This window comes from Pleurodeles waltl, chromosome 7 (assembly GCF_031143425.1).
Source record: "Pleurodeles waltl isolate 20211129_DDA chromosome 7, aPleWal1.hap1.20221129, whole genome shotgun sequence".
NCBI classification, from domain to species: domain Eukaryota; kingdom Metazoa; phylum Chordata; class Amphibia; order Caudata; family Salamandridae; genus Pleurodeles; species Pleurodeles waltl.
Window position 1 is genome coordinate 781,964,692 of NC_090446.1, and position 24,965 is coordinate 781,989,656.

The 24,965-nt window shown below is 45.1% G+C and overlaps 1 protein-coding gene across 3 annotated transcripts in view; it reads right to left on the bottom strand.

The window, feature by feature from the left end:
* Positions 1–24,965, bottom strand: part of ANKHD1 (ankyrin repeat and KH domain containing 1) — an 896,896-nt gene that overhangs the window by 101,449 nt on the left and 770,482 nt on the right. For all 3 annotated transcript variants that reach the window (XM_069199295.1, XM_069199294.1, XM_069199296.1), the window contains exon 32: positions 17,173–17,348. In XM_069199295.1, coding sequence (XP_069055396.1) covers positions 17,173–17,348 — 176 coding nt within the window. The remainder of the gene's footprint in view (positions 1–17,172; positions 17,349–24,965) is intronic.

Here is a 24,965-nt window from a genome sequence, read left to right on the forward strand (position 1 = left end):
TGGAGGGAGCTGCCAGGTCAGTGCTAAGGGTCGGGTCATTGCCGAAACATGCTCTTGGTCTGAGGTGGAGGTCGATGCCAAAGGCTTGGCCTTTGTGGCGATCTTCAGTGCTGGGCCTGAGAGCGGGGCAGCTGAGATAGTCTTTGTGATCCAACCATGGCTAGATGGCAGTGGCAGTCCGGTGAACTCCTGTAATGGAAGCTGGGAAGTCAGAGATTTTTTGGAGGGCTTGGGTGTTGGAACAGGGGCCACAGTACTCATGTGATGGGCGGGTGATAACTCCTGCATTTCGAGGATCACCTCGCAGTATGAGCCAGAGCTATCCTCGATCGAGAAGAACAAGTTATTTACCTTCGGTAATTAATTATCTGGTGGAAACATATTGATGAAGTCGTGGTCGTATATAGGCGCCACCCTGGTGCGCCAACGTCAGTTTGTTTTCACGACTTTCCACACCCGAAGCACGGAGCCATGAAGAACAGATTGGTGAGCCATAACTAGGTCCCTTGAAGGTTCGTCCCCAGAAATCAGTGAGCAGAGCGGGAAGGATGGGTCAGTAAGGAATCTGCAACTAGAATATGACTCCACTAGATCATTTTTTACCGAAGGTAGTTAGCTTGTTCATCTGATAGAGACTCCTAGTTGCAGATTACTTGCCTTAGAATAAATACCCAAGCAATACCGTTCCTGGAGGTGGGTCCGAAACCAAAATCAAACTAAGAAGTCCTGCAGAACCGAACGGCCCAAGTAGCTGTCCCTGTGAACCTGACTGTATAGTCAGTAGTGTCTAGTGAACGTGTGCAGAGACTACCATATTGCTGCCTGGCAAATGTCCAGGACTGGAACTCTGCGTGCTAACGCAGATGTTGTAGAAGTTACTCTGGTAGAGGGAGCACGCAAACCTTCAGGGGGCTGCTTCTTAGCCAAAGTGTACACATTTTGATGCAGAGAACAACACACCTAAAGATGGTCCTTTTCTGCACCACCTGACCACCTTCGCACCCACATAACCAGAGTTGATCGTCCACCCGGACGTCTTTAGTATGATTATGGGAGAATGCAAACACTCTTTTTGGATCCTGACAGTGGAGTCTCTCTCCTCTTCACGAGAAAGATGTTGGGGTGCTTAAAATGGAAGCAAGGTGATGGATTGGCCTACATGATAGGGTGTGACCACTTGAGGAAAGAGGCCCAGGTATGAAACACCACTTTGTCAGGATGGACAGAGATAAAGGGTGGCTTTAAAGAAAGAGTTTGCAGCTCACTCACTCTACGAGCAGATGTGACGGCTACAAGAAAGGCTGTCTTTAAAGTGAGAAGCCGAAGAGCACAATTATGAAGGGGCTCAAAAGGAGCACACATGAGATAAGTGAGTACCAAGTTTAAATCCCAATGGGGCATTATGAACGGGGTAGGTTGCTAAGACCCTTGAGGAACCTCCCACCAATGGGAGATTTAAACAAGTAGGGTTGACCCTATAGTCTGAGGAAAGCAGAGATAGCAGACAGATAACCTTTAAGGGTGCCCAGAGGAGAGCCCTTCTGGTGAAGAGAGTACAAATAAAAGAACCTGAGGCAGAGGTGCAGAAAGGGGATCAACAGACTTGTTGGTACAACATGCCACAAATTTGTTCCAAAGACAAGCATATACCGTTTTGGTGCAGGGATGCCTGGCTGCCAAGATAGCATTACAGACTTCGGGTGGAAGGAGCAAAGCTTTCAACTGCCGCACTCAATCTCCATGCAAGACAGAGACTGGACAGGTTCGGATGGAGAACCGTTCCCTGCTGCTGCGACAGAAGGTCCTCCTGAAGAGGCACGAACAGATGTACACTGAGTAAGTGACATTTTCTGTTCGATGGCATGTGCAGATGCACATACTATGCATAAGCGGTGGTTAGCCTGTAGGAGTTTAAGTGGTCTGATGTAGTGTTTTTAACAGTGCTTGTCCAACATTTGCTTGTTGTCTAGATTAAACATCCACACAGTATTGCTTTGTGAATGTATGTGGTGTGGACCATGTGGCAGCTTTGCATATATCTGTGTATTTCCTAAGAATGCCATAGAAGCACCCTTTTTCCTAGTGGAATGTGATTTTGGAGTTATTAATAGTTGTCTTTTTGCCTTAAGGTAACATGTTTGAATACATCGCACAATCCATCTAGCTAATCCTTGTTTTGAAATGGGATTACCTTGATGTGGTTGTTGGAAAGCAACAAAAAGCTGATTAGTTTTCCTAAAGTCTTTTGTTCTGTCTATGTAATACATTAGAGCTCTCTTAAGGTCAGGAGTATGTAGAGCTCTTTCAGCAGCAGAGTCCGGCTGTGGAAAGAAGACAGGCAATTCCACTAACTGATTATTGTGAAAAGGTGAAACCACTTTAGGTAAGAATTTTGGGTTTGTCCTAAGTACTACTTTTTGTTTGTGTACTTGGAAGAACGGTTACTCTAGAGTAAATGCTTGAATTTCACTTACTCTTCTTAATGAAGTAACTGCTACTAAGAAAGGAACCTTCCATGTGAGAAATTGAAGAGGACAAGAGTGCATGGGTTTGAATGGTGGCCCTATTACATGTTAGATGGCATGTGTAGCTGCAGATTCACATGCTGTGCACAGTCCGCCATCTGGTGTTGGGCTCGGAAGTGTTACAAGTTGTTTTTCTTCGAAGAAGTCTTTTCGAGTCACGAGACCGCGGGACTCCTCCCAATTCGACTCCATTGCGCATGGGCGTCGACTCCATCTTAGATTGTTTTCCCCGCAGAGGGTGAGGTAGGAGTTGTGTATGCTAGTAATAGTGCCCATGCAATGGAGTGAATACATATGTACATAATGAAGCTTAAAGTAATATATTTACAAATGTACAAATGTTCAAGATCTACTTCTAAACGGCTACAGGCTGCCGGGGAGGCGGGTGGGCGCATGTGAATCTGCAGCGACTAATGCCACGAACAGATGTACACTGGGTAAGTGACATTTTCCGTTCGATGGCATGTGTAGCTGCAGATACACATGCGGTGCATAGACTAATAAGCAGTTATCTCCCCAAAAGCGGTGGTTCAGCCTGTAGGAGTTGAAGTTGTTTGAAATAATGTTCTTAGTACAGCTTGACCTACTGTGCCCTGTTGTGCAATTAACACATCCACACAGTAGTGCTTGCTAAATGTATGAGGCGTAGACCATGTTGCTGCCTTACATATTTAGTTCATTGGAATATTTCCTAGAAAGGCCATGGTAGCACCTTTCTTTCTGGTTGAGTGTGCCTTTGGTGTAATAGGCAGCTCTCTCTTTGCTTTAATATAGCAGGTTTGAATGCATTTAACTATCCATCTAGCAATGCCTTGTTTTGAAATTGGATTTCCTGTATGAGGTTTTTGAAAAGCAATAAATAGTTGTTTTGTTTTTCAAATTAGTTTTGTTCTGTCAATGTAATACATTAGCGCTCTTTTGATGTCTAATGTATGTAGTGCTCTTTCAGCTATAGAATCTGGCTGTGGGAAGAACACTGGTAATTCTACCGTTTGATTCAAGTGGAACGGTGAGATTACCTTTGGTAGAAATTTTGGATTTGTTCGTAGGACTATTTTATTTTTGTGTATTTGAATAAATGGTTCTTGTATGGTAAAAGCTTGAATTTCACTCGCTCTTCTTAGAGATGTGATGGCAATTAAAAACGCAACTTTCCACGTTAAGTATTGCATTTCACAAGAATGCATGGGTTCAAATGGTGGACCAATGAGTCGTGTTAAGACAATGTTGAGGTTCCATGAAGGAACAGGTGGCGTTCTTGGTGGTATAATTTTCTTTAGGCCTTCCATAAACGCTTTTATGACTGGTATTTTAAATAATGAAGTTGAATGAGTAATTTGCAGGTAAGCTGATATTGCGGTAAGATGTATCTTTATGGAAGAGAAAGCTAGATTTGATTTTTGTAAATGTAGTAAATATCCTACTATATCTTTTGGAGATGCGTGTAATGGCTGAATTTGATTATTTTGGCAGTAATAAACAAATCTTTTCCACTTATTTGCATAGCAGTGTCTAGTGGTAGGTTTCCTAGCTTGTCTTATGACCTCCATACATTCTTGTGTGAGGTCTAAGTGTCCGAATTCTAGGATTTCAGGAGCCAAATTGCTAGATTCAGAGATGCTGGATTTGGATGTCTGATCTGTTGTTTGTGTTGTGTTAACAGATCTGGTCTGTTGGGTAGTTTGACATGAGGTACTACTGAAAGGTCTAGTAGTGTTGTGTACCAAGGTTGCCTCGCCCATGTTGGTGCTATTAGTATGAGTTTGAGTTTGTTTTGACTCAACCTGTTTACTAGATATGGAAGGAGCGGGAGAGGGGGAAAAGCGTACGCAAATATCCCTGACCAGTTCATCCATAGAGCATTGCCTTGGGATTGGTCCTGTGGGTACCTGGATGCGAAGTTTTGGCATTTTGAGTTTTCCTTTGTTGCAAATAGATCTATTTGAGGTGTTCCCCAAATTTGAAAGTAAGTTCGCTAACAGTTCTAAGTGATTTATGTGAAACTGTCTTTGATGTATGTCCCATTGTCCTTGGATGCTGTGTTGATTGAGGTGTGCTCCCCACCCTGTCATGGAAGCATCTGTCGTTATGACGTATTGTGGCACTGGGTCTTGGAAAGGCCGCCCTTGGTTTAAATTTATACTGTTCCACCATAGAAGCGAGATGTATGTTTGGCGGTCTATCAACACCAGATCTAGAAGCTGACCCTGTGCTTGTGACCATTGTGATGCTAGGCACTGTTGTAAGGGCGCATGTGCAACCTTGCGTTTGGGACAATGGATATGCATGAAGACATCATGCCTAGCAGTTTCATTACCATTTTGACTTGTACCCTTTGTTTTGGGTACATGGCGTGTATTACATTGTGAAATGTTTGAACCCTTTGTGGACTTGGAGTGGCAATCCCTTTTGCTGTGTTGATTGTCGCTCCTAAGTATTGCTGTGTTTGACACGGCATAAGGTGTGACTTTGTGTAGTTGATCGAGAAACCTAGTTTGTGTAGGATTTGTATGACATATTTTGTGTGCTGTGAACACTGTCTTAGCGTGTTGGTTTTGATTAACCAGTCGTCTAAGTACGGGAACACATGTATTTGCTGCCTTCTGATATGTGCAGCTACTACCGCCAGGCATTTTGTAAAAACTCTTGGCGCAGTTGTTATTCCGAATGGCAACACTTTGAATTGGTAATGTATTCCTTGGAATACGAACCTTAGGTATTTTCTGTGTGAAGGATGTATTGGTATATGGAAATACGCATCCTTTAGGTCTAGTGTTGTCATGTAGTCTTGTTGTTTGAGCAGTGGGATTACTTCTTGTAATGTAACCATGTGAAAGTGGTCTGATTTGATGTAGGTATTTAGTGTTCTGAGATCTAGTATTGGTCTCAGACTGCCGTCCTTTTTGGGTATTAGAAAGTACAGTGAGTAAACTCCTGTGTTTATTTGTCGATTTGGTACTAATTCTATTGCTTCTTTTTGTAACAATGCTTGAACTTCTAGTCCTAGAAGGTCTATATGTTGTTTTGACATACTGTGTTTTCGGTAGGATGTTTGGAGGAATTTTGAGAAATTCTATGCAATAACCGTGCTGAATAATTGCTAAGACCCAAGTGTCTGTTGTTATTTCCTCCCAATGTTTGTAAAATTGGCTTAGTCTCCCCCCCACAGGTGTTATGTGATGGGGTTGTGTGACTTGTAAGTCACTGTTTATTTTGAGGAGTTTTGGGGCTTTGGAACTTTCCCCTATTCTTCTGGAATTGGCCTCCTCTATATTGCCCCCGAAAACCTCCCCGCTGATATTGGCTCTGGTAAGTGGGCCTTGCTTGTGATGTTGTGGTTTCTGTTGGTTGACCTCGAAACCCTCCCCTAAAAGGTGTTTTGCGAAAAGTGCCTCTGCTCTGCCGGGAATAGAGTGCGCCCATGGCTTTGGCTGTATCAGTGTCTTTCTTGAGTTTTTCAATAGCAGTGTCGACTTCCGGCCCAAACAACTGCTGTTCATTAAAGGGCATATTTAGCACGGCTTGTTGAATTTTCGGCTTGAACCCCGAAGTACGCAGCCATGCGTGCCTTCTTATTGTTATTGCAGTGTTTACTGTCCTTGCAGCCGTATCTGCTGCATCCATTGAAGACCGTATCTGATTATTTGAGATACTTTGTCCTTCTTCCACCACCTGTTGCGCCCTTTTCTGGAACTCTTTGGGTAAGTGTTCTATGAAATGCTGCATCTCATCCCAATGAGCTCTATCATATCTTGCCAAAAGTGCTTGTGAATTGGCAATGCGCCATTGGTTTGCTGCTTGTGCTGCCACCCTTTTGCCCGCTGCATCAAATTTGCGACTCTCCTTGTCTGGAGGTGGTGCGTCCCCTGAGGTATGAGAGTTCGCTCTCTTACGAGCTGCCCCGACAACTACGGAGTCTGGTGTCAATTGCGTTGTAATATAAACGGGATCTGTTGGCGGTGGCTTGTATTTTTTCTCCACCCTTGGAGTTATGGCTCTGCCTTTAACAGGATCTTGAAAGATTTGTTTTGAATGTTTTAGCATTCCTGGGAGCATAGGTAGGCTTTGGTATTGGCTATGGGTGGATGATAGGGTGTTAAACAAAAAATCATCCTCAATTGGTTCGGAATGCAAGTTGACGTTGTGAAAAGCAGCAGCTCTTGCGACCACCTGTGTGTATGATGTACTGTCCTCAGGTGGCGACGGTCTTGCAGGGTACGAGTCTGGGCTGTTGTCTGATACTGGGGCGTCGTAAAGGTCCCATGCATCAGGATCATCCTGACTCATTGTAGTATGAGCTGGGGAGTGCATCAGTGGTGGAGTTGTTACTGGTGATGCGTGTATTGATGGTGGTGGAGTTGTTTTCCTTGCCACTTTTGCCTGTGGCTGCTTGTCCTTTTGTTGAAAGGCAAGTTTTCTTTTTATTTTAATTGGGGGAAGAGTGGTTATCTTCCCTGTGTCCTCATGAATGTGGAGCCTTCTTTGTGTATAGTCTGGCTCTACAGCTTCAAGTTCCTCTCCGAATCTATGCTTTCGCATTTGGGAGGTTAATCCTTGTTCCTCTGTGTAGGAACCTGTTTTCGGCTCCAAGGCTGGATGTTTCGGAACCGAAACTTTTTCGGATGTCTTTTTAGGCTCCGAAGAAACCTTTTTTATTTTCGGCGTGGTGTCTCGGTGCCGAATTTTTCCGGAGCCGCTGTCTCGGGTCCAAGGTTGCTGTGTGGCGGTATCTCGACCTGAGTCGGATGACTGCGCCACAAGCGTGCCCTTTTTTGGTGCCGATGATCGGTCACCTATTTTTCGGGTTAAGCCATGGCCTGTTGGCGGTGGCGTCCCCTGGGCTTTTGTTGACTTCTCGTGAGTCTTATGTTTCGACATCTTACTCACGGTTTTTGGAGTTTCTTCGGCCTCGAGCTCTTCCGAGTCCGACTCATGGATGGAGAATGCTTCTTCTTCCTCCTCGAAACGCTCTTGTCCTGTCGGCGTCGACGGCAGTTGCAATCTTCTGGCTCTTCGGTCTCTTAATGTCTTTCTCGACCAAAACGCTCGACAGGCTTCACAAGTATCTTCCTTGTGCTCGGGAGACAAGCACAAGTTACAGACCAGATGCTGATCCGTATACGGATACTTGTTATGGAATTTTGGGCAGAAGCGGAATGGGGTCCGTTCCATCAGCCTTGAAGTCACATGTGGCCGGGCCGACCAGGCCCCGACGGGGGATCGAAAAAACCCCGAAGGGCCACCGGAGCTCTTCAGAATTCGGTGTCGATTTGTTCTAACTAACCCGATACCGAACGCAAACAATACCGACGTTTTTTTCCGAGATTCTAACTAACTTTCCGACCCGAAACACGGAGCGAAAAGGAACACGTCCGAACCCGATGGCGGGAAAAAACAATCTAAGATGGAGTCGACGCCCATGCGCAATGGAGTCGAATTGGGAGGAGTACCTCGGTCTCGTGACTCGAAAAGACTTCTTCGAAGAAAAACAACTTGTAACACTCCGAGCCCAACACCAGATGGCGGACTGTGCACAGCATGTGTATCTGCAGCTACACATGCCATCGAACATATCTATATATACACACATATTCACAAATACAGAAATGTACATACATATTTAAACATCCCTACACATACCTGCATATGTGAATGTGTATAATTATCTATAGGTGTGTCCCTTAAACCCTCTGTTTTGCAGTTACCAGCAAGCAGTTAACCGATTGTATGTGGTAATTCTTATATTCCCTTGGCTCGCACTTTTATTCGGAAAAAGTGCAATTTGGTTAGTAATTGTAAGTTATTTGCCTTTGGTAATGACATATCTGGTAGAGACATATTCTAGTTGCAGATTCCTTACCTTAGAATTTCCCCCAGGCGTCGGACTGGATCTGGAGATTTTTCTTCGAGCAATACCCTTGCACGTCAGTCGACTCTGCGGGCATCGTTGGCATCATAGTCGCCGTGATGACATCAGGAGTAGTACATAGATGCCGCCTCAGCGCAGAGACGTCAGTTTCTTTTCACGACTTTCCACACCAAAGAAGATCCGCAAAGAATACTAAGATTGGTGCACCAGAGCTAAGGCTCTGAATAAGGAATGCCTGTCCTTAGAAATCAGTTTGCAAGTGGGTAGGATGGGTGGGTCGGTAAGGAATCTGCTACTAGAATATGTCTCTACCAGATATATTGTTACCGAAGGTAAGTAACTTGTGCATCTGATAGAGACGTCTAGATGCAGATTCCTTACCTTAGAATAGATACCCAAGCAATGCTATCCTCGGAGCTGGGCTGTGAACCAAGATCCTACTAGAAAGTACTGCAGGACCGAACGACAAAAGTAGCCGTCCCAATGGACCTGACTGTCCAGGTAACTGACTGGCAGATATCCAGGATGAAACTCTGCATGCTAAGGCAGTGGAAGCAATAGTTGCTCAGGTGGAATGAGCACGCAAGCCCTCAGGGGGTTGCTTTTTGGCCAAAGCGTAGCACATCTTGATGCAAAGAAGTACCCATCGAGAGATGGTACGTTTTTGCGCACGCCTTTCCTTTCTTTGAACCCACATATCCAACAAAGAGTTGGTTGTTGTAGGAAGTTGGCTCTGTATATACTATTTCAAAGTAAGAAATAGTGTGCACAGAGTCCAAGGGTTCGCCTTAGAGGTAAGATAGTGGCAAAAAGAGATAATTCTAATGCTCTATTTTGTGGTAGTGTGGTCGAGCAGTAGGCTTATCAGAGGGTAGTGTTAAGCATTTGTTGCACACACACACACAGGCAATAATGAGGAACACACACTCAAAGACTTAACTCCAGGCCAATAGTTTTTATATAGAAAAAACTGTTCTTAATTTATTTTTAGAACTACAAGTTCAAGATTTGAAGTAAATACATAAAATGGAAGGTACTCCACACAAGTAAGTTAGGAACTTTGAATTAGAGCAATAGCCAACACAGTTTTAGTAAAAATGGCAATAAGCTATTTTAAAAGTGGACACTGTGCACAAATCTACAGTTCCTGGGGGAGGTAAGTAATGGTTAGTTTGTCAGGTTAGTAAGACACTTATAAGTCTAACTTCCTGGACATAGGCAGCCCACCGTTGGGGGTTCAAGGCAACCCCAAAGTTACCACACCAGCAGCTCAGGGTCGGTCAGGTGTAGAGGTCAAAGAAGTGCCCAAAACACACAGGCGCCTATGAAGAACAGGGATGCTTCGGTTCCAGTCTGCCTACAGGTAAGTACCTGTGTCTTTGGAGGGCAGACCAGGGGGTTTTTGTAGAGCACTGGGAAGGGCGTGGAGGGGGAGGAGGAAAGTAGGCACACAAAACACACCCTCAGCGGCACAGACATCTGGTTTGTATTTGAAATCAATGGAGGGACCCGGGGGTCACTCTAGCGGTGCAGGCAGGGCACAGGAGGGCTTCTCGGCCAGCCACCATCTGGGCTAGGCAGAGGGTCGCCTGGTGGTCACTCCTGCACTGAGTTTCGGGTTCCTTCTGGTCCTGGGGGCTGCGGGTGCAGTGTATGGTCCAGACGTGGGGTTCCTTGTTACAGGCAGTCACGGTCAGGGGGAGCCTCTGGATTCTCTCTGCATGCGTCGCTGTGGGAGTCCAAGGGGTTGTCTCGGGCTACTCACGAGGTCGCAGTCGCCTGGGAGTCCTCCCTGTGGTGTTGGTTCTCTGGAGCTCGAGCCGGGGGCGTCGGGTGAAGTCTCACGCTTCCAGCGGGAAGAGTGAGTTCTTTGGCAACAATGAAGCAACTTTTGAAGATGTTGCTGTTGTTGAGCAGAGCCGCTGCTCACAGGAGTTTCTTGGTCCTTTGGTTCAGGGCAGTCCTCTGAGGCTTCAGAGGTCACTGGTCCCTGTCGGATGAGTCACTGTTGCAGTTTTCTTCGAGTCATGAGACAGGCCAATAGGGCTGGGGTCAAAGCAGTTGTCGTCTCCGTCGTCTCTGCAGGGCTTTCAGGTCAGCAGTCCTCCTTGTTTCAGGTTGCAGGAATCTAATTTCCTGGGTTCTTGGGTGCCCGTAAATACTAAATTTAGGGGGGTGTTTAGGTCTGGGGGGCAGTCGCCAATGGCTACTGTCCTGGAGGGTGGCTACACCCTCTTTGTTCCTCCTCCCAGAGGGGAGGGGGGCACATCCCTAATCCTATTGGGTAATCCTCCAATCTCAAGATGGAGGATTTCTAAAGGCAGGGGTCACCATCTCAGGACACCATTGGGGCTGTCCTGACTGGTGAGTGACTCCTCCTGATTTTTCTCATTATCTCCTCCAGCCTTGCCGCCAAAAGTGGGGGCAGTGGCCGGAGGGGCGGGCATCTCCACTAGCTGGGATGCCCTTGGGTGCTGTAACAAAAGACATGAGCCTTTGAGGCTCACCGCCAGGTGTTACAGTTCCTGCAGGGGGAGGTGAGAAGCACCTCCACCCGGTACAGGCTTTGTTCCTGGCCACAGAGTGACAAAGGCACTCTCCCCATGTGGCCAGCAACTCGTCTGGTTGTGACAGGCTGGCAGAAACTGGTCAGCCTAGCACTAGGAGTCGGACTGGTATTCAGGGGGCATCTCTAAGATGCACTCTGGGTATATTTTACAATAAATTCCACACTGGCATCAGTGTGCATTTATTGTGCTGAGAAGTTTGATACCAAACTTCCCAGATTTCAGTGTAGCCATTATGGAACTGTGGAGTTCGTGTTTGACAAACTCCCAGACCATATACTCTTTATAGCTACCCTGCACTTACAATTTCTAAGGTTTTGCTTAGACACTGTAGGGGCATAGTGCTCATGCACATATGCCCTCTACCTGTGGTATAATGCACTCTGCCTTAGGGCTGTAAGGCCTGCTAGAGGGGTGACTTACCTATGCCACAGGCAGTGTGAGGTTGGCATGGCACCCTGAGGGGAGTGCCATGTCGACTTAGTCATTTTCTCCCCACCAGCACACACAAGCTGTCAGGTATGTGCTGAGTGAGGGGTCGCCATGGTGGCATAAGACATGCTGCAGCCCTTAGAGACCCTCCCTGGCATCAGGGCCAGAAGGCTCTCACCCCAGGGTGTCAGAAACTCATCTCTCAGTGGCAGGCTGGCACAGACCAGCCAGTCCTGCACTGAAGGATCGGGTAAAATACAAGCGGCATCTCTAAGATGCTCTCTGTGTGGATTTTTAATAAATCCAGCACTGGCATCAGTGTGGGTTTATTATTTTGAGACGTTTGATACCAAACTTCCCAGTATACAATCTAGCCATTACTGAACTGAGGAGTTGGTTTTGACAAACTCCCAGACCATATTCTTAATATAGCCACACTGTACTTACAATGTCTAAGAATGGACTTAGACGCTTTAGGGGCATATTGCTCATGTGGTATAGTGCACCCTGCCTTAGGGCTTTAAGGCCTGCTAGAGGGGTGACTTACCTATGCCACAGGCAGTGTTTTGTCTGCATGGCATCCTGAGGGGGATGCCATGTTGACTTTGCCTTTTTCTCCCCACCAACACACACAATCTGCCATGGCAGTGTGCATGTGTTAGGTGAGGGGTCCCTTAGGGTGGCACATCACATGCTGTAGCTCCTAGGGACCTTCCCTGGTCACAGGGCCCTCAGTACCACTGGTACCTTTTACAAGGGTCTTATCTGTGTGCCATTTGTGTGCCAGGGCTGTGCCAATTGTGGAAACAATGGTACATTTTTAGTGAGAAAACACTGGTGCTGGGGCCTGGTTAGCAGTACACTTCTTAGTCACGTCAGCATCAATATCAGGCAAAATGTGAGTGGGTAACTGCAACAAGAGCCATTTTCCTACAGATGGCAACAAGAAAAACAGTCTTGAAAGTAAGGAGCTGTAGTGAACAATTGTGCATCAGCTCGAATGGAGTACACATTAAGAAAGTAAGGACAAGATTGAGGTCCCACTGAGGCATGATAAATGGAGTGGGAGGAAACAAATGGGTGAGATCTTTAAGGATTCGATTCACAATAGGAGACTTTAAGAGTAAAGGCTGATCAGGTAGCCTAGGAAAGGCTGAAATAGCCGATAAATACCCTTTAAGGGTGCCTAAAGCAGAGCCCTGCTGGGCTAAAGAAGGATTGAACAAAAGAACCTCAGATAAAGGATCATACAGGGGGTCAACAGATTTGTTGGTACACCATGCCACAAATTTATGCCAACGACAGGCGTATACTGTTTTGATGGAGGGATGTCTGGCTGCCAAGATTACATCACAGACTTCAGGTGGAAGGTCAAAAGCTGTCAACTGCCGGCACCCAATCTCCACGCATGAAGGTGGAGATTGAACAGGTTCAGGTGGAGAACCGTCCCCTGCTGCTGCGACAGAAGATCCTTCTGCAGAGGCAGTCTGAGTGGAAGATCGGTGGCCATGCTCAATAGCTCTGGATACCATACTCTTTGTGCCCAGACCAGAGCCACCAAGATGACTTGGGCCCGGTGGTTCCTGATATTCTTGAGAACTTTAGGCAGAAGTATTATAGGCGGTAAGGCGACCAGAGTTTCACGTGAGACGAAAAGCATCTCCGGGCGAGTGCCGCTTTGGAAACTCCAACGCACAAAATAGCTGACATTGAGAGTTCTCTGCGGAGGCAAACCGATCTAACCAAGGCTCTCTCCACTACTGAAAGAGACATTGGGCCACCTTGGGCCGGAGACACAATTTGTGATCAGCTATGCATCGACGGCTGAGTTTGTCTGCTCTGGCATTCAGAGAGCCCGCCAGCTGTTGAACCACCAGGGTAATGTCCTGATGTTCCAGCCACACCCAGAGGTGTAGTGCCTCCTGACAAAGGGTCCAGGACTGTATTCCGCCCTGTCTGTTGCAGTACCACATGGCAGTAGTGTTGTCCGTGAACACTTGCACTACTTTCCCTTTGAGAGGGAAGAAATGCTTTCAACGCAAGTCTGATCACCCTGAGTTCCAGAAGATCGATATGGAGCCCAGACTCCACCGGAGACCAGATGCTTCTTTTCTCCGCCTCTCCCATATGACTGCCCCTTCCCAGAAGTGACGCATCTGTCACTATGGATAGTTCTGGCTGGGGAAGGGAAAGGGATTTGCCATGGACCCAATGCAGATTCGAAAGCCACCACTGCAGGTCTTTCGCAGTCCCTTCCGAGATCTGGACCATATCGTAGATATTTCCCTGATGCTGCGCCCCATGGAACTCCAAGTCCCACTGCAGAGCCCACATATGCCATCTGGCATGTCTCATTAGCAGGATGCTGGAGGCCATGAGGCCCAACAGCCTCGGAGTCAGTCTCACTGAAACCCAAGACAGAGGATTAAAAAGCAGAATCTTAGCCCAGATCAGAGAAGTGATACCCTCAGTCAGTCAGTCAGTCAAATAACTTTATTCGGCGTATTGCCATAAAAGTACACATACATACATACATATAAATCATCATAAAATACAATACTTATTGCATATTTCAAAAAGCAAGACTCTTCAATCTGCAGGTCTTTGGAACCTAAACGTGCCACTTGAACCTACTAAATATAAGATAATAAATACTTATAAAATCATATACAACAATAAAACAATATCTAGATTACATTAAAAAATAATCACGTTACTGATTCATATTGATTCCTAATAATAATAGCAGATTTGATAAAGCTTAAAATGGAGCTACATATTTGTTTGGACGAGAGGCTTTGAATGCCAATCAATCCTTCTTTATAGGATGAGGTGTGCAAATTACGCAAAATAGGTAGTAAAAAAGTTTCCGTAGGAGCTGAGTAAAGTGTACAAAATAAAATGAAGTGACATGTGCTTTGTTTCGAAAAATTGTCACAAGGGCATGGTGATAACGTTTTTTCCCCCACACGCATTTTGTTGGAAACGCCACTCTAAAATGTATCATATTGAGTCTAAAAAGTACAAGTAAGGAGTATAGGGAGGGAATCGGAAACCAAATAAAATAAGGTTCTAACAAATTTGAGGATGGAATTTGTACATATGAACCAAAAGAGCTCAAATTCTCTGCCGCCTGATATCTAGAATTCATAACATACTCTTTATATCGTAGTTTAACAATTTCCTTCGCATTGGCGGGCAAGAGCTCTGGTTTAAGATACATAGACTCCAAGTCCAAGTTTCGGAAGCAGTTATGAACAAAGTTTAACCATGGAATTTTGTTATGGTTTGCTAATGAAATACAATCTTTTACACACTCATGTGTTAAGGTAGCCACCGGATTTAACCATACTTGTATCCATAGCAGAAGGGGGGCAATATCTATCAAATCTGTAATGTAACCAATCCCCAGCTCCTCATGGCATATAATATTCGCTACGTTCTTGGGTACCATAAGTAGCCGGTGAAGAAATTTATTCTCTGCCCGTTGTAGAATAGTAGAGCTGGTATATCCCCAGAGGCCATCCCCATAAGTTGCCGCTGAGACACATTTAGACTTATAGAGCGTAATGATCTGGTGTACCGGTCTGTGCCCCAGTCTGCGAGCGAAGCGAAAAATTGCTTCGACATTTCTTTCCATTTGTTGAAGTTTAAAATTCAAATGGAATTTCCCTGACAGAGAAGAACTTAGGTGCAAACCTAAGTAGCAGACATTATTTACCTTTGTTAGAATATTCCCTCCCATTATAAAACTTTTAGTGCGTGTGTTCTTAGAACCGCAAATCATAACATGCGACTTTTTAAAATTGACTTTCAGATCGAGATCCTGAGTGTGTATTGAAAAAAGGCCCAAAAGGATCTGTAGGCCATTGGCCGTGCGAGCAATTAAAACGGCGTCATCAGCGTACAATAAAATCGGCAATTGTCTAAAACCCACCCTTGGAAAATCCTTGCCATTTTGAGCTAAATAGTTATACAAGCCATTTATGTACAACAGAAATAAAAAAGGAGCCAGAGTACAGCCCTGTCTGACGCCCCGATTAGATGCAAGGGGTTGTGATCTTTCACCATGTTGTCCAAACTGAATTGTAATGGTAAGATTAGAATATAAACGTTTGATCAAATCCAACAAATCTTGCTCAACCCCCATTGTGTCCAATATTTCCCACAATTTTACTCTATTTACCATGTCAAATGCGCTGGAAAGATCTATAAAGGCTAGGTGGATGGATTCCCTTTTTGCTATGACATATTTGCTAAGAATAAGGTGTAAGTTTAGGGCCTGGTCCGCTGTGCCTAATCCAGGCCTAAACCCATATTGAATTGGCGAAAGAATGTTTGACCTTGCCTCCCACTCCTCAAGCCGATTCAAAATGACACTCCCCAAGATCTTTACCGTGGAGTCAATGAGAGATATAGGTCTGTAGCAGGAGGGGTCAAGCCTATTGCCCTTTTTGAATATCGGGACAATTATTGCCATTAGCCATGAGGGAGGAATAAAGCTTTGAATAGCGCTATTCAGAGCGATTGTGATTAACGGAACCCACAAATCAGGTAAAGATTTGAATAACCCTCAGTCATTTTTGACTGACTTCTCAACCTTTTTGTCGAAGTTTGTGATGTACTCTATGCATCAAAATGTCTTTCCTGCAAGTCCAGATTCAAGCCGTGTGACTCTGTCACCGCATGTCAGTGACTGATATGCACCTTGTGTGCTTGTGGTGCCTGGACGCCTAGAGGAAATTCTAAGAAAAGGAATCTGCTACTAGAAGTCTCTGTCAGATAAAGTAGCACAATCCAAGAGCAAGCAGGACGGAAGAACAACATTATAGAAATCAATCAGTATTTGGTTCATGCTCCAGGGAAGAAAAGAAACACAGAGAGAGAAAGAGAAGCCGAAAGGCCCTTACATGCTCACAAGTGAAAAGGAAGAAAAGACTGACTGACTGAATGAATGAAGCCAACCAATTTTAAGAAATGGGTGAGCTAAGAACCCCCTATTTAGAATGTTTTTTTAAATATTTTTTTTAGGGTCGAGCGCGCTACCGCTCTGGCCTGCTATAATCTCTCTGTGGGCTTTTAACCATGACCACTCTGGCTATTCATTCTTTGTTGTGCTTGTCTTAAGTTCTTAATTTCTATTGGTGCATTTTGTGTAATGTCCCTCCTTTGTGTGCTGAGTTCCCTCCCAGGCAATTTCACTAAGTGAACATTTTTGTTGGCATCACACTACGTCACGCTTCCTCCTGTTACTGCGTGTGATAGCCCCTCCTCTGGTTTTGGTTTGCCTTTCATCCCAGCCGCGATCCTTTCTAGACATTCATGCAGGGAGCCAATAACTAACGATCATGGCGTCTGTGGCGCTTCGAATCGGCTTACTTCTGTCAACTGTTTTACTTTTAATTTTCAATTTATGCAGCAAGAAAAGTCCTGTTAGGATTTTACAACGCTAATAGCTCTAACTGGAGCAAACGCGAGACCCATTGCATTGTAAATGCTTGTTTTGTCTTTAGAAAAAAAAAAAAGATCATCGCAAGCCACAGTGCATGCGCTCATTCTCATGAGAGACCTAAACAGGATTAACTTATGTACAAGTGGTAAATTATGGAAAGTGTCAAGTAGAAAAGGCACTATCTTGCAGAGTGGTTTGAGCCTTTAACAAAAAGGCAAAACCGGCACACACACCAGAAGGCAACACCTACTAAAAAGAAAAGGCATCACAATCCAAATCATATGCTTCATTTGACTTGTTTATCAATTAACAGAAATTAAAGCTTACTTTAGAAAAATCCACATAACCACTGCTAGTTGGCTGATGAAAAATGTTTGCTGGAGCCATTATTCCAGAATCATCACGTTCCATCGGCTGATGTTGGGAAAATGTAGATGGATCCGGTACTTGCTGGAGGCCGGGATGACCCCCCATTATGGACTGGGACCAACTTGACATACCTTCTAGAATGATAAAAATACAAAATATATGGGCATCACAGTTTAAACATTGGTGTCTTGCTTTTCACGATCAAATAAATCCATTTTTTTTTTTTTTTTTTTTTTTTACATTTTCTGCCTATTATGGAATTTATACAGTACTTCCGGTAGGAAAGATGACTTTCCAGGAGGGTACACATTGCCCTGCGAAACAGATGTGAAGTTACGGGTGGGGGTCAATTCAAGGACTGCAGCTAGACAGTCTTTCTTGCCAATGTAGTAGCAATTTAAACTATATATTTTGTTTTTTTACGGTTAATAGTCTCAAGGAACAAGCATGCAATGGCTCAAAAATATCAACATCACCCAAGATAGACTTATGGGGTGATTTCATAGGTTGGGCGTAGATGTTAATGTGGTTTTGAAAGAAAACTACTTACCAGGCTCTTTAGAATCTTATCACAAGAGGAAGAGCCTTGCTTTATAGACCATTAAAAGCAAGGACTGCTGTCAAAAACGAATTTCAATACTTAACCCACAATGAGGTATCTTGAATTGAAGCTGGTCACAACTAAGGTGATTTGGACAGAATCCTGTCTTTTTTGTTAGCTGCTTACTAAACCAGTTAAACTGGAACCAAAGAATGCATTGCAAAATTGTAATTGTTTTTTTTTATTTTTTATAACTTGGGTTGTGTCAAGACTAAGAAGCAGCATTAAAACTTCTGGGTGAGGAAACAGGAGCTTTTGAACAGAATGCGTAAGTCCAAATGAAATAAAACTTTAAGGGGGAATGAAAAACTTAGATTGTGAATGACTGGATACATGTTCCCGATTTCCACTTTGTAGGAAGTTGGCTCTGTATATACTATCTCAAAGTGAGAGTGTGCACAGAGTTTGAGGATTCCCCTTAGAGGTTGACGGTGGCAAAGTTAGATAATACTAATGCTCTATTTTGTAGTAGTGTGGTCGAGCAGGAGGCTGATCAGAGGGTAGTCTTAAGCATTTGTTGTACACACACAGGCAATAAATGAGAACACACACTCAGACTTAATTAACTTCAGGCCAATAGGTTTTTATATAGAATGAAAATGTCACTTACCCAGTGTACATCTGTTCGTGGCATTAGTCGCTGCAGATTCACATGTTTGGCACAGTCCGCTGCCTGGTGTTGGGCTCGGAGTATTACAAGTTGTTTTTCTTCGAAGAAGTCTTTTTGGTCACGGGACCGAAGGACTCCTCCCTCCTCGGCTCCATTGCGCATGGGCGTCGACTCCATCTTAGATTGTTTTCCCCGCAGAGGGTGAGGATGGAGTTGTTTGGTATAAATAGTGCCCATGCAATGGAGTGAATATGTATGTACGATAAGAGTTTCTAATAATTATTTACAAATGTTCAGATGTTTAAGATTTATGATCTACTTCTAAACGGCTACAGGCTTCCCGGGGAGGTGGGAGGGTACATGTGAATCTGCAGCGACTAATGCCACGAACAGATGTACACTGGGTAAGTGACATTTTCAGTTCGATGGCATATGTTGCTGCAGATACACATGTTTGGCATAGACTAGAAAGCAGTTACCTCCCCTAAAAGCGGTGGTTTAGCCTGTAGGAGTTGAAGTAGTTTGGAATAATGTTCTTAGTACAGCTTGGCCCACTGTAGCTTGTTGTGCATTTAGTACGTCTACACAGTAGTGTTTAGTAAACGTATGAGGCGTAGACCAGGTTGCAGCCTTACATATTTCGCTCATAGGAATGTTTCCTAGAAAGGCCATTGTAGCACCTTTCTTTCTGGTTGAGTGTGCCTTTGGTGTAATAGGCAATTCTCTTTTGGCTTTAAGATAGCATGTTTGAATGCATCTGACTATCCATCTAGCAATGCCTTGTTTAGAGATTGGATTTCCTATGTGTGGTTTTTGAAAAGCTATGAACAGTTGTTTTGTTTTCCTGATTAGCTTTGTTCTGTCAATGTAATACATTAGTGCTCTTTTGATGTCTAATGTATGTAGTGCCCTTTCAGCCACAGAATTTGGTTGTGGGAAGAACACTGGCAATTCTACTGTTTGATTTAAATGGAATGGTGAGATTACTTTTGGCAGAAATTTTGGATTTGTTCTTAGAACTATTTTATTGTTGTGTATTTGAATAAATGGTTCTTGTATGGTAAATGCCTGTATTTCACTTACTCTTCTGAGGGATGTGATTGCAATGAGAAATGCGACCTTCCAGGTTAGATATTGCATTTCACAGGAATGCATGGGTTCGAAAGGTGGACCCATGAGTCTTGTTAAGACGATGTTAAGATTCCATGAAGGAACTGGTGGTGTTCTTGGTGGTATAATTCTTTTTAGCCCTTCCATGAATGCTTTAATAACTGGTATTCTAAATAGAGACGATGAATGAGTAGTTTGTAGGTAAGCAGATATTGCTGCGAGGTGTATTTTTATAGATGAAAAAGCGAGATTTGCTTTTTGCAAATGTAGTAAGTATCCTACTATGTCTTTAGTAGAGGCATGTAATGGTTGTATTTGATTGGCATGGCAGTAGTAAACAAATCTTTTCCACTTAGATGCATAGCAGTGTCTAGTGGAAGGTTTTCTAGCTTGTTTTATGACCTCCATGCATTCTTGTGTGAGGTCTAAGTGTCCGAATTCTAGGATTTCAGGAGCCAAATTGCCAGATTCAATGATGCTGGGTTTGGATGCCTGATCTGTTGTTTGTGTTGTGTTAACAGATCTGGCCTGTTGGGTAGTTTGACATGCGGTACTAGTGAAAGGTCTAGTAGAGTTGTATACCAAGGTTGTCTTGCCCATGTGGGTGCTATCAGTATGAGTTTGAGTTGGTTTTGACTCAACTTGTTTACTAGATATGGAAGGAGAGGGAGAGGGGGAAAAGCGTACGCAAATATCCCTGACCAACTCATCCATAGAGCATTGCCTTGTGATTCGCGGTGTGGGTACCTGGATGCGAAGTTTTGGCATTTTGAGTTTTCTTTTGTTGCGAACAAATCTATCTGGGGTGTTCCCCAAATTTGAAAGTACTTGTTCAGAACTTGGGGGTGAATTTCCCATTCGTGGACTTGTTGGTGGTCTCGCGAAAGGTTGTCTGCTAGTTGGTTTTGTATTCCTGGAATAAATTGTGCTATTAGGCGAATGTTGTTGTGAATCGCCCACTGCCAAATTTTTTGTGTTAGGAGGCACAATTGTGTTGAGTGTGTTCCTCCTTGTTTGTTTAAATAATACATTGTTGTCATGTTGTCTGTTTTGACAAGAATGTATTTGTGTGTTATTATGGGTTGGAAGGCTTTTAACGCTAGAAATACTGCTAACAGTTCTAGGTAATTGATATGAAATTTTGTTTCGTGTATATCCCATTGTCCTTGAATGCTGTGGTGATTGAGGTGTGCTCCCCACCCTGTCATGGAAGCATCTGTTGTTGTAACGTATTGAGGCACTGGGTCCTGAAATGTCCGCCCTTTGTTTAAATTTTTGCTGTTCCACCATAGAAGCGAGAGGTATGTTTGGCGGTCTACCAACACCAGATTTTGAAGTTGACCCTGTGCCTGTGACCATTGTGATGCTAGACACTGTTGTAAGGGTCGCATGTGTAGTCTTGCGTTTGGGACAATGGCTATGCATGATGACATCATGCCTCGAAGTTTTAGCACAAATTTTGCTTGTATCTTTTGGTTTGGAAACATAGCACTTATTACCTTGTGGAATGCCTGCACTCTTTGTGGACTTGGAGTGGCAATTCCTTTTGATGTGTTGATGGTTGCTCCTAGATATTGTTGTGTTTGACACGGTTCTAGGTGTGATTGATGGAAAACCCCAGTTTGTGAAGGGTTTGTATGACAAATGTGGTGTCGTTTGCGCATTTTTTTACTGTGTTGGTCTTGATTAGCCAATCGTCTAGGTAAGGGAACACATGTATCTGTTGTCTCCTGATGTGTGCTGCTACTACTGCTAGACATTTTGTGAACACTCTTGGTGCAGTTGTTATTCCGAATGGCAACACCTTGAATTGGTAATGTATTCCTTTGAATACGAACCGTAGGTACTTTCTGTGAGAAGGGTGTATTGGTATATTTAGTGTCCTGAGATCTAATATTGGTCTTAATGTTTTGTCTTTTTTTGGAATTAGAAAGTACAGGGAGTAAACTCCTGTGTTTTTTTGTTGTACTGGTACTAACTCTATTGCATCCTTTTGCAGTAGTGCTTGAACTTCTAGTCCTAAAAGTTCTAAATGTTGTGGTGACATTTTGCGTGTTTTGGGGGGGATGTTTGGTGGGAAGTTGTGGAATTCTATGCAATAGCCATGTTGGATTACTGCTAATACCCAATTGTCTGTTGTAATCTGTTGCCAAGATTGGTAGAATTGGCTTAGTCTTCCCCCCACTGGTGTTGAGTGAAGGGGTTGCGTGACTTGAAAGTCACTGTTTAGGTGGAGGTGTTTTTGGAGTCTGGAATCTTCCCCTACTCCTTGGGAATTGACCCCCCCGATATCCCCTGAAACCTCCCCTTTGGAAGGAACCCTGATATGGTGTGGTTCTTGTTTGTTGGCTGGTGGTGTCTGTGGGTTGGCCACGAAACCCCCCTCTAAATGGAGTTTTTCTGAAAGAGCCTCTGCTCTGCGGGGAGTAGAGTGCGCCCATGGCCTTGGCCGTGTCTGTGTCCTTTTTAAGTTTTTCAATGGCTGTATCCACTTCAGAGCCAAACAGTTGTTTCTCGTTGAAGGGCATATTAAGGACAGCCTGCTGGATTTCAGGTTTGAAGCCTGAAGTGCGTAGCCAAGCGTGTCTCCTTATGGTGACAGCAGTGTTGACTGTTCTTGCTGCAGTATCGGCTGCGTCTAGTGAAGAGCGGATTTGATTGTTTGAGATCGTTTGTCCCTCTTCCACTATTTGCTGCGCCCTTTTTTGGTATTCCTGTGGAAGATGGTCTACGAGAAGTTGCATCTCGTCCCAGTGTGCGCGGTCATATGTGGCCAGCAGCGCTTGTGAATTTGCGATGCGCCACTGGTTGGCTGCCTGTGATGCTACTCTTTTCCCTGCCGCATCAAATTTTCGGCTTTCTTTGTCCGGAGGTGGGGCGTCGCCAGATGTATGTGAATTTGCTCTCTTGCGAGCTGCCCCTACTACCACGGAGTCAGGTGGTAACTGCGAAGTAATAAACACTGGGTCTGTGGGTGGTGGTTTGTATTTCTTATCCACCCTTGGGGTGATGGCTCTTGATTTTACGGGCTCTTCAAAAATTTGTTTTGCGTGCCGTAACATCCCTGGTAGCATTGGGAGACATTGATATTGGCTGTGTGTAGCCGAGAGGGTGTTAAATAAAAAATCATCCTCTATAGGATCGGAATGCAGTTGGACATTGTGGAATTCTGCTGCCCTAGCCACCAGTTGCGAGTATGAGGTACTGTCCTCTGGCGGTGACGGCTTTGTGGGGTATGACTCGGGATCATTGTCCGGCACTGGGGTGTCATACAGGTCCCAAGCGTCTTGATCCTGATCGTCATGACTTATGGTAGTTTGCGCTGGTGAGTGCATTTGTGGCGGTGTTTGTGCCGGCGATGCCTGTGGTGGAGAGGGCGGAGGCGTGACTTTTTTAACCACTTTGGCTTGTGGTTGTGCGTCATCCTTTGGAAGTCCGATCCTTCTTTTCCTCATGATTGGGGGAAGGGTTGATATCTTCCCTGTGTCTTGCTGGATGTACAGTCTCTTTTGTGTGTAGTCCGATTCTACACTTTGGAGCTCTTGTCCAAATCTGTGCATTTGGCCACTCATTCCTTGTTCCTCTGAGTAGGATGAAGGTGTGGTATTTTTCGGCGCCGAGAGAGAATCTTTTTTCGGTTTCGGCACCGACAGAATTTTTGTTCCTTTCGGCATGGATTCTCGGTGCCGATGTTTTTCGGTGCCGGTATCTTGTTTTTGTCTCTCGGAGCCGCTTTCTCGGCTCCGAGGTTGCTCCATGGCGGTCCCTCGACCGGAGTCGGGTGTCTTCGCTATGGGCGTGCCCTTTTTCGGCGCCTTCGACGGGTCGCCTGCTTTATGGGTCGAGCCATGGCCTGTTGGCAGTGGCTTCCCCTGGGCTTTCGGTTTGTCGATGGATTTACTTTTCGACGTCTTACTCACAGTTTGTTGCTGTTGTTCGACGTCGGAGTCTCCGGATTCTGATTCCGGAACCGAGAATGTTTCCTCTTCCTCGTCGAAACGTTGTTTTGTCGACGTGGACGCCATTTGTTGACGCCTGGCTCTTCGGTCCCGGAGTGTTTTTCTGGACCGGAAGGCTCGACAGGCTTCACAGGTATCCTCCTTGTGCTCGGGGGACAAGCACAAGTTACAGACCAAGTGCTGATCTGTATAAGGATACTTACTGTGACATTTTGGGCAGAAACGAAACGGGGTCCGTTCCATCGGCTTCGATGTCGCACGCGGTCGGGCCGACCAGGCCCCGATGGGGGATCGAAACTACCCCAAAGTCTTCCGATGATCGGTGTCGATGTACCTAACTATCCCGATACCGAACGGAACAATACCGACGCTTTCTTCCGAGATTCTGACTAACTTTCCGAACCGAAACACGGAGCGAAAAGGAATACGTCCGAACCCGACAGCGGAAAAAAACAATCTAAGATGGAGTCGACGCCCATGCGCAATGGAGCCGAGGAGGGAGGAGTCCTTCGGTCCCGTGACCAAAAAGACTTCTTCGAAGAAAAACAACTTGTAATACTCCGAGCCCAACACCAGGCAGCGGACTGTGCCAAACATGTGTATCTGCAGCAACATATGCCATCGAACAAATATTTTCTTTATTTTAGAACCACAAGATTCAGAATTCAAGTAAGTACATAAGTTGTAAGGTACTTGGCATAGGTAAATATGGAACTTTGAATTAAAACAGTAATGTACACATTTTTGGCAAAAATGGCAATAAGCTATTTTAAAAGTGGACAGTGCAAAATTCAACAGTTCCTGAGGGAGGTAAGTACAAGTTAGTTTTTCAGGTAAGTAAAACACTTACAAGTTCAGTCTCTGGGGCATAGGTAGCTCACTGTTGGGGGTTCAAGTTATCCCCTAACACCCAGCACCAGCAACACAGGGCCGGTCAGGTGCAGAGGTCAAAGCAGGGCCCAAATTACATAGGCACCTATGGAGACTAGGGGTGCTCTGGTTCCAGTCTGCTAGCAGGTGAGTACCTGTGTCCTCGGGGAGCAGACCAGGCAGGCTTTGTAGAGCACTGGGTTGGGGGGGGGGGGGGCAGGAGGTCACAAACAGGCACACAAAATACACCCTCAGCGGCACAGGGGCGGCCGGGTGCAGTGTGTGAAGTAGGTGTCAGGTTTTAGGTTGAAATCAATGGAGAGATCTGGGGGTTACTCTGGCGATACAGGCAGGGCACAGGGGGGCTTCTCGGGCCAGCCACCGACCTGGCAAGGAAGAGGGCCGCCTGCTGGTCACTCCTGCACCGGTAGCTGGTTTCTCTCGGGCCTGGGGGCTGTGGGTGCAGTGCTTCTTCCAGGCATCGGGTTCTTTTTTTTTTACCGGGCAGTCACGGTCAGGGGGAGCCTCTGGATTCTCTCTGCAGGCGTCGCCATGAGGGTACAGGGAGGTCGTCTCAGGGTGTCCACATCATTGGAGTTGC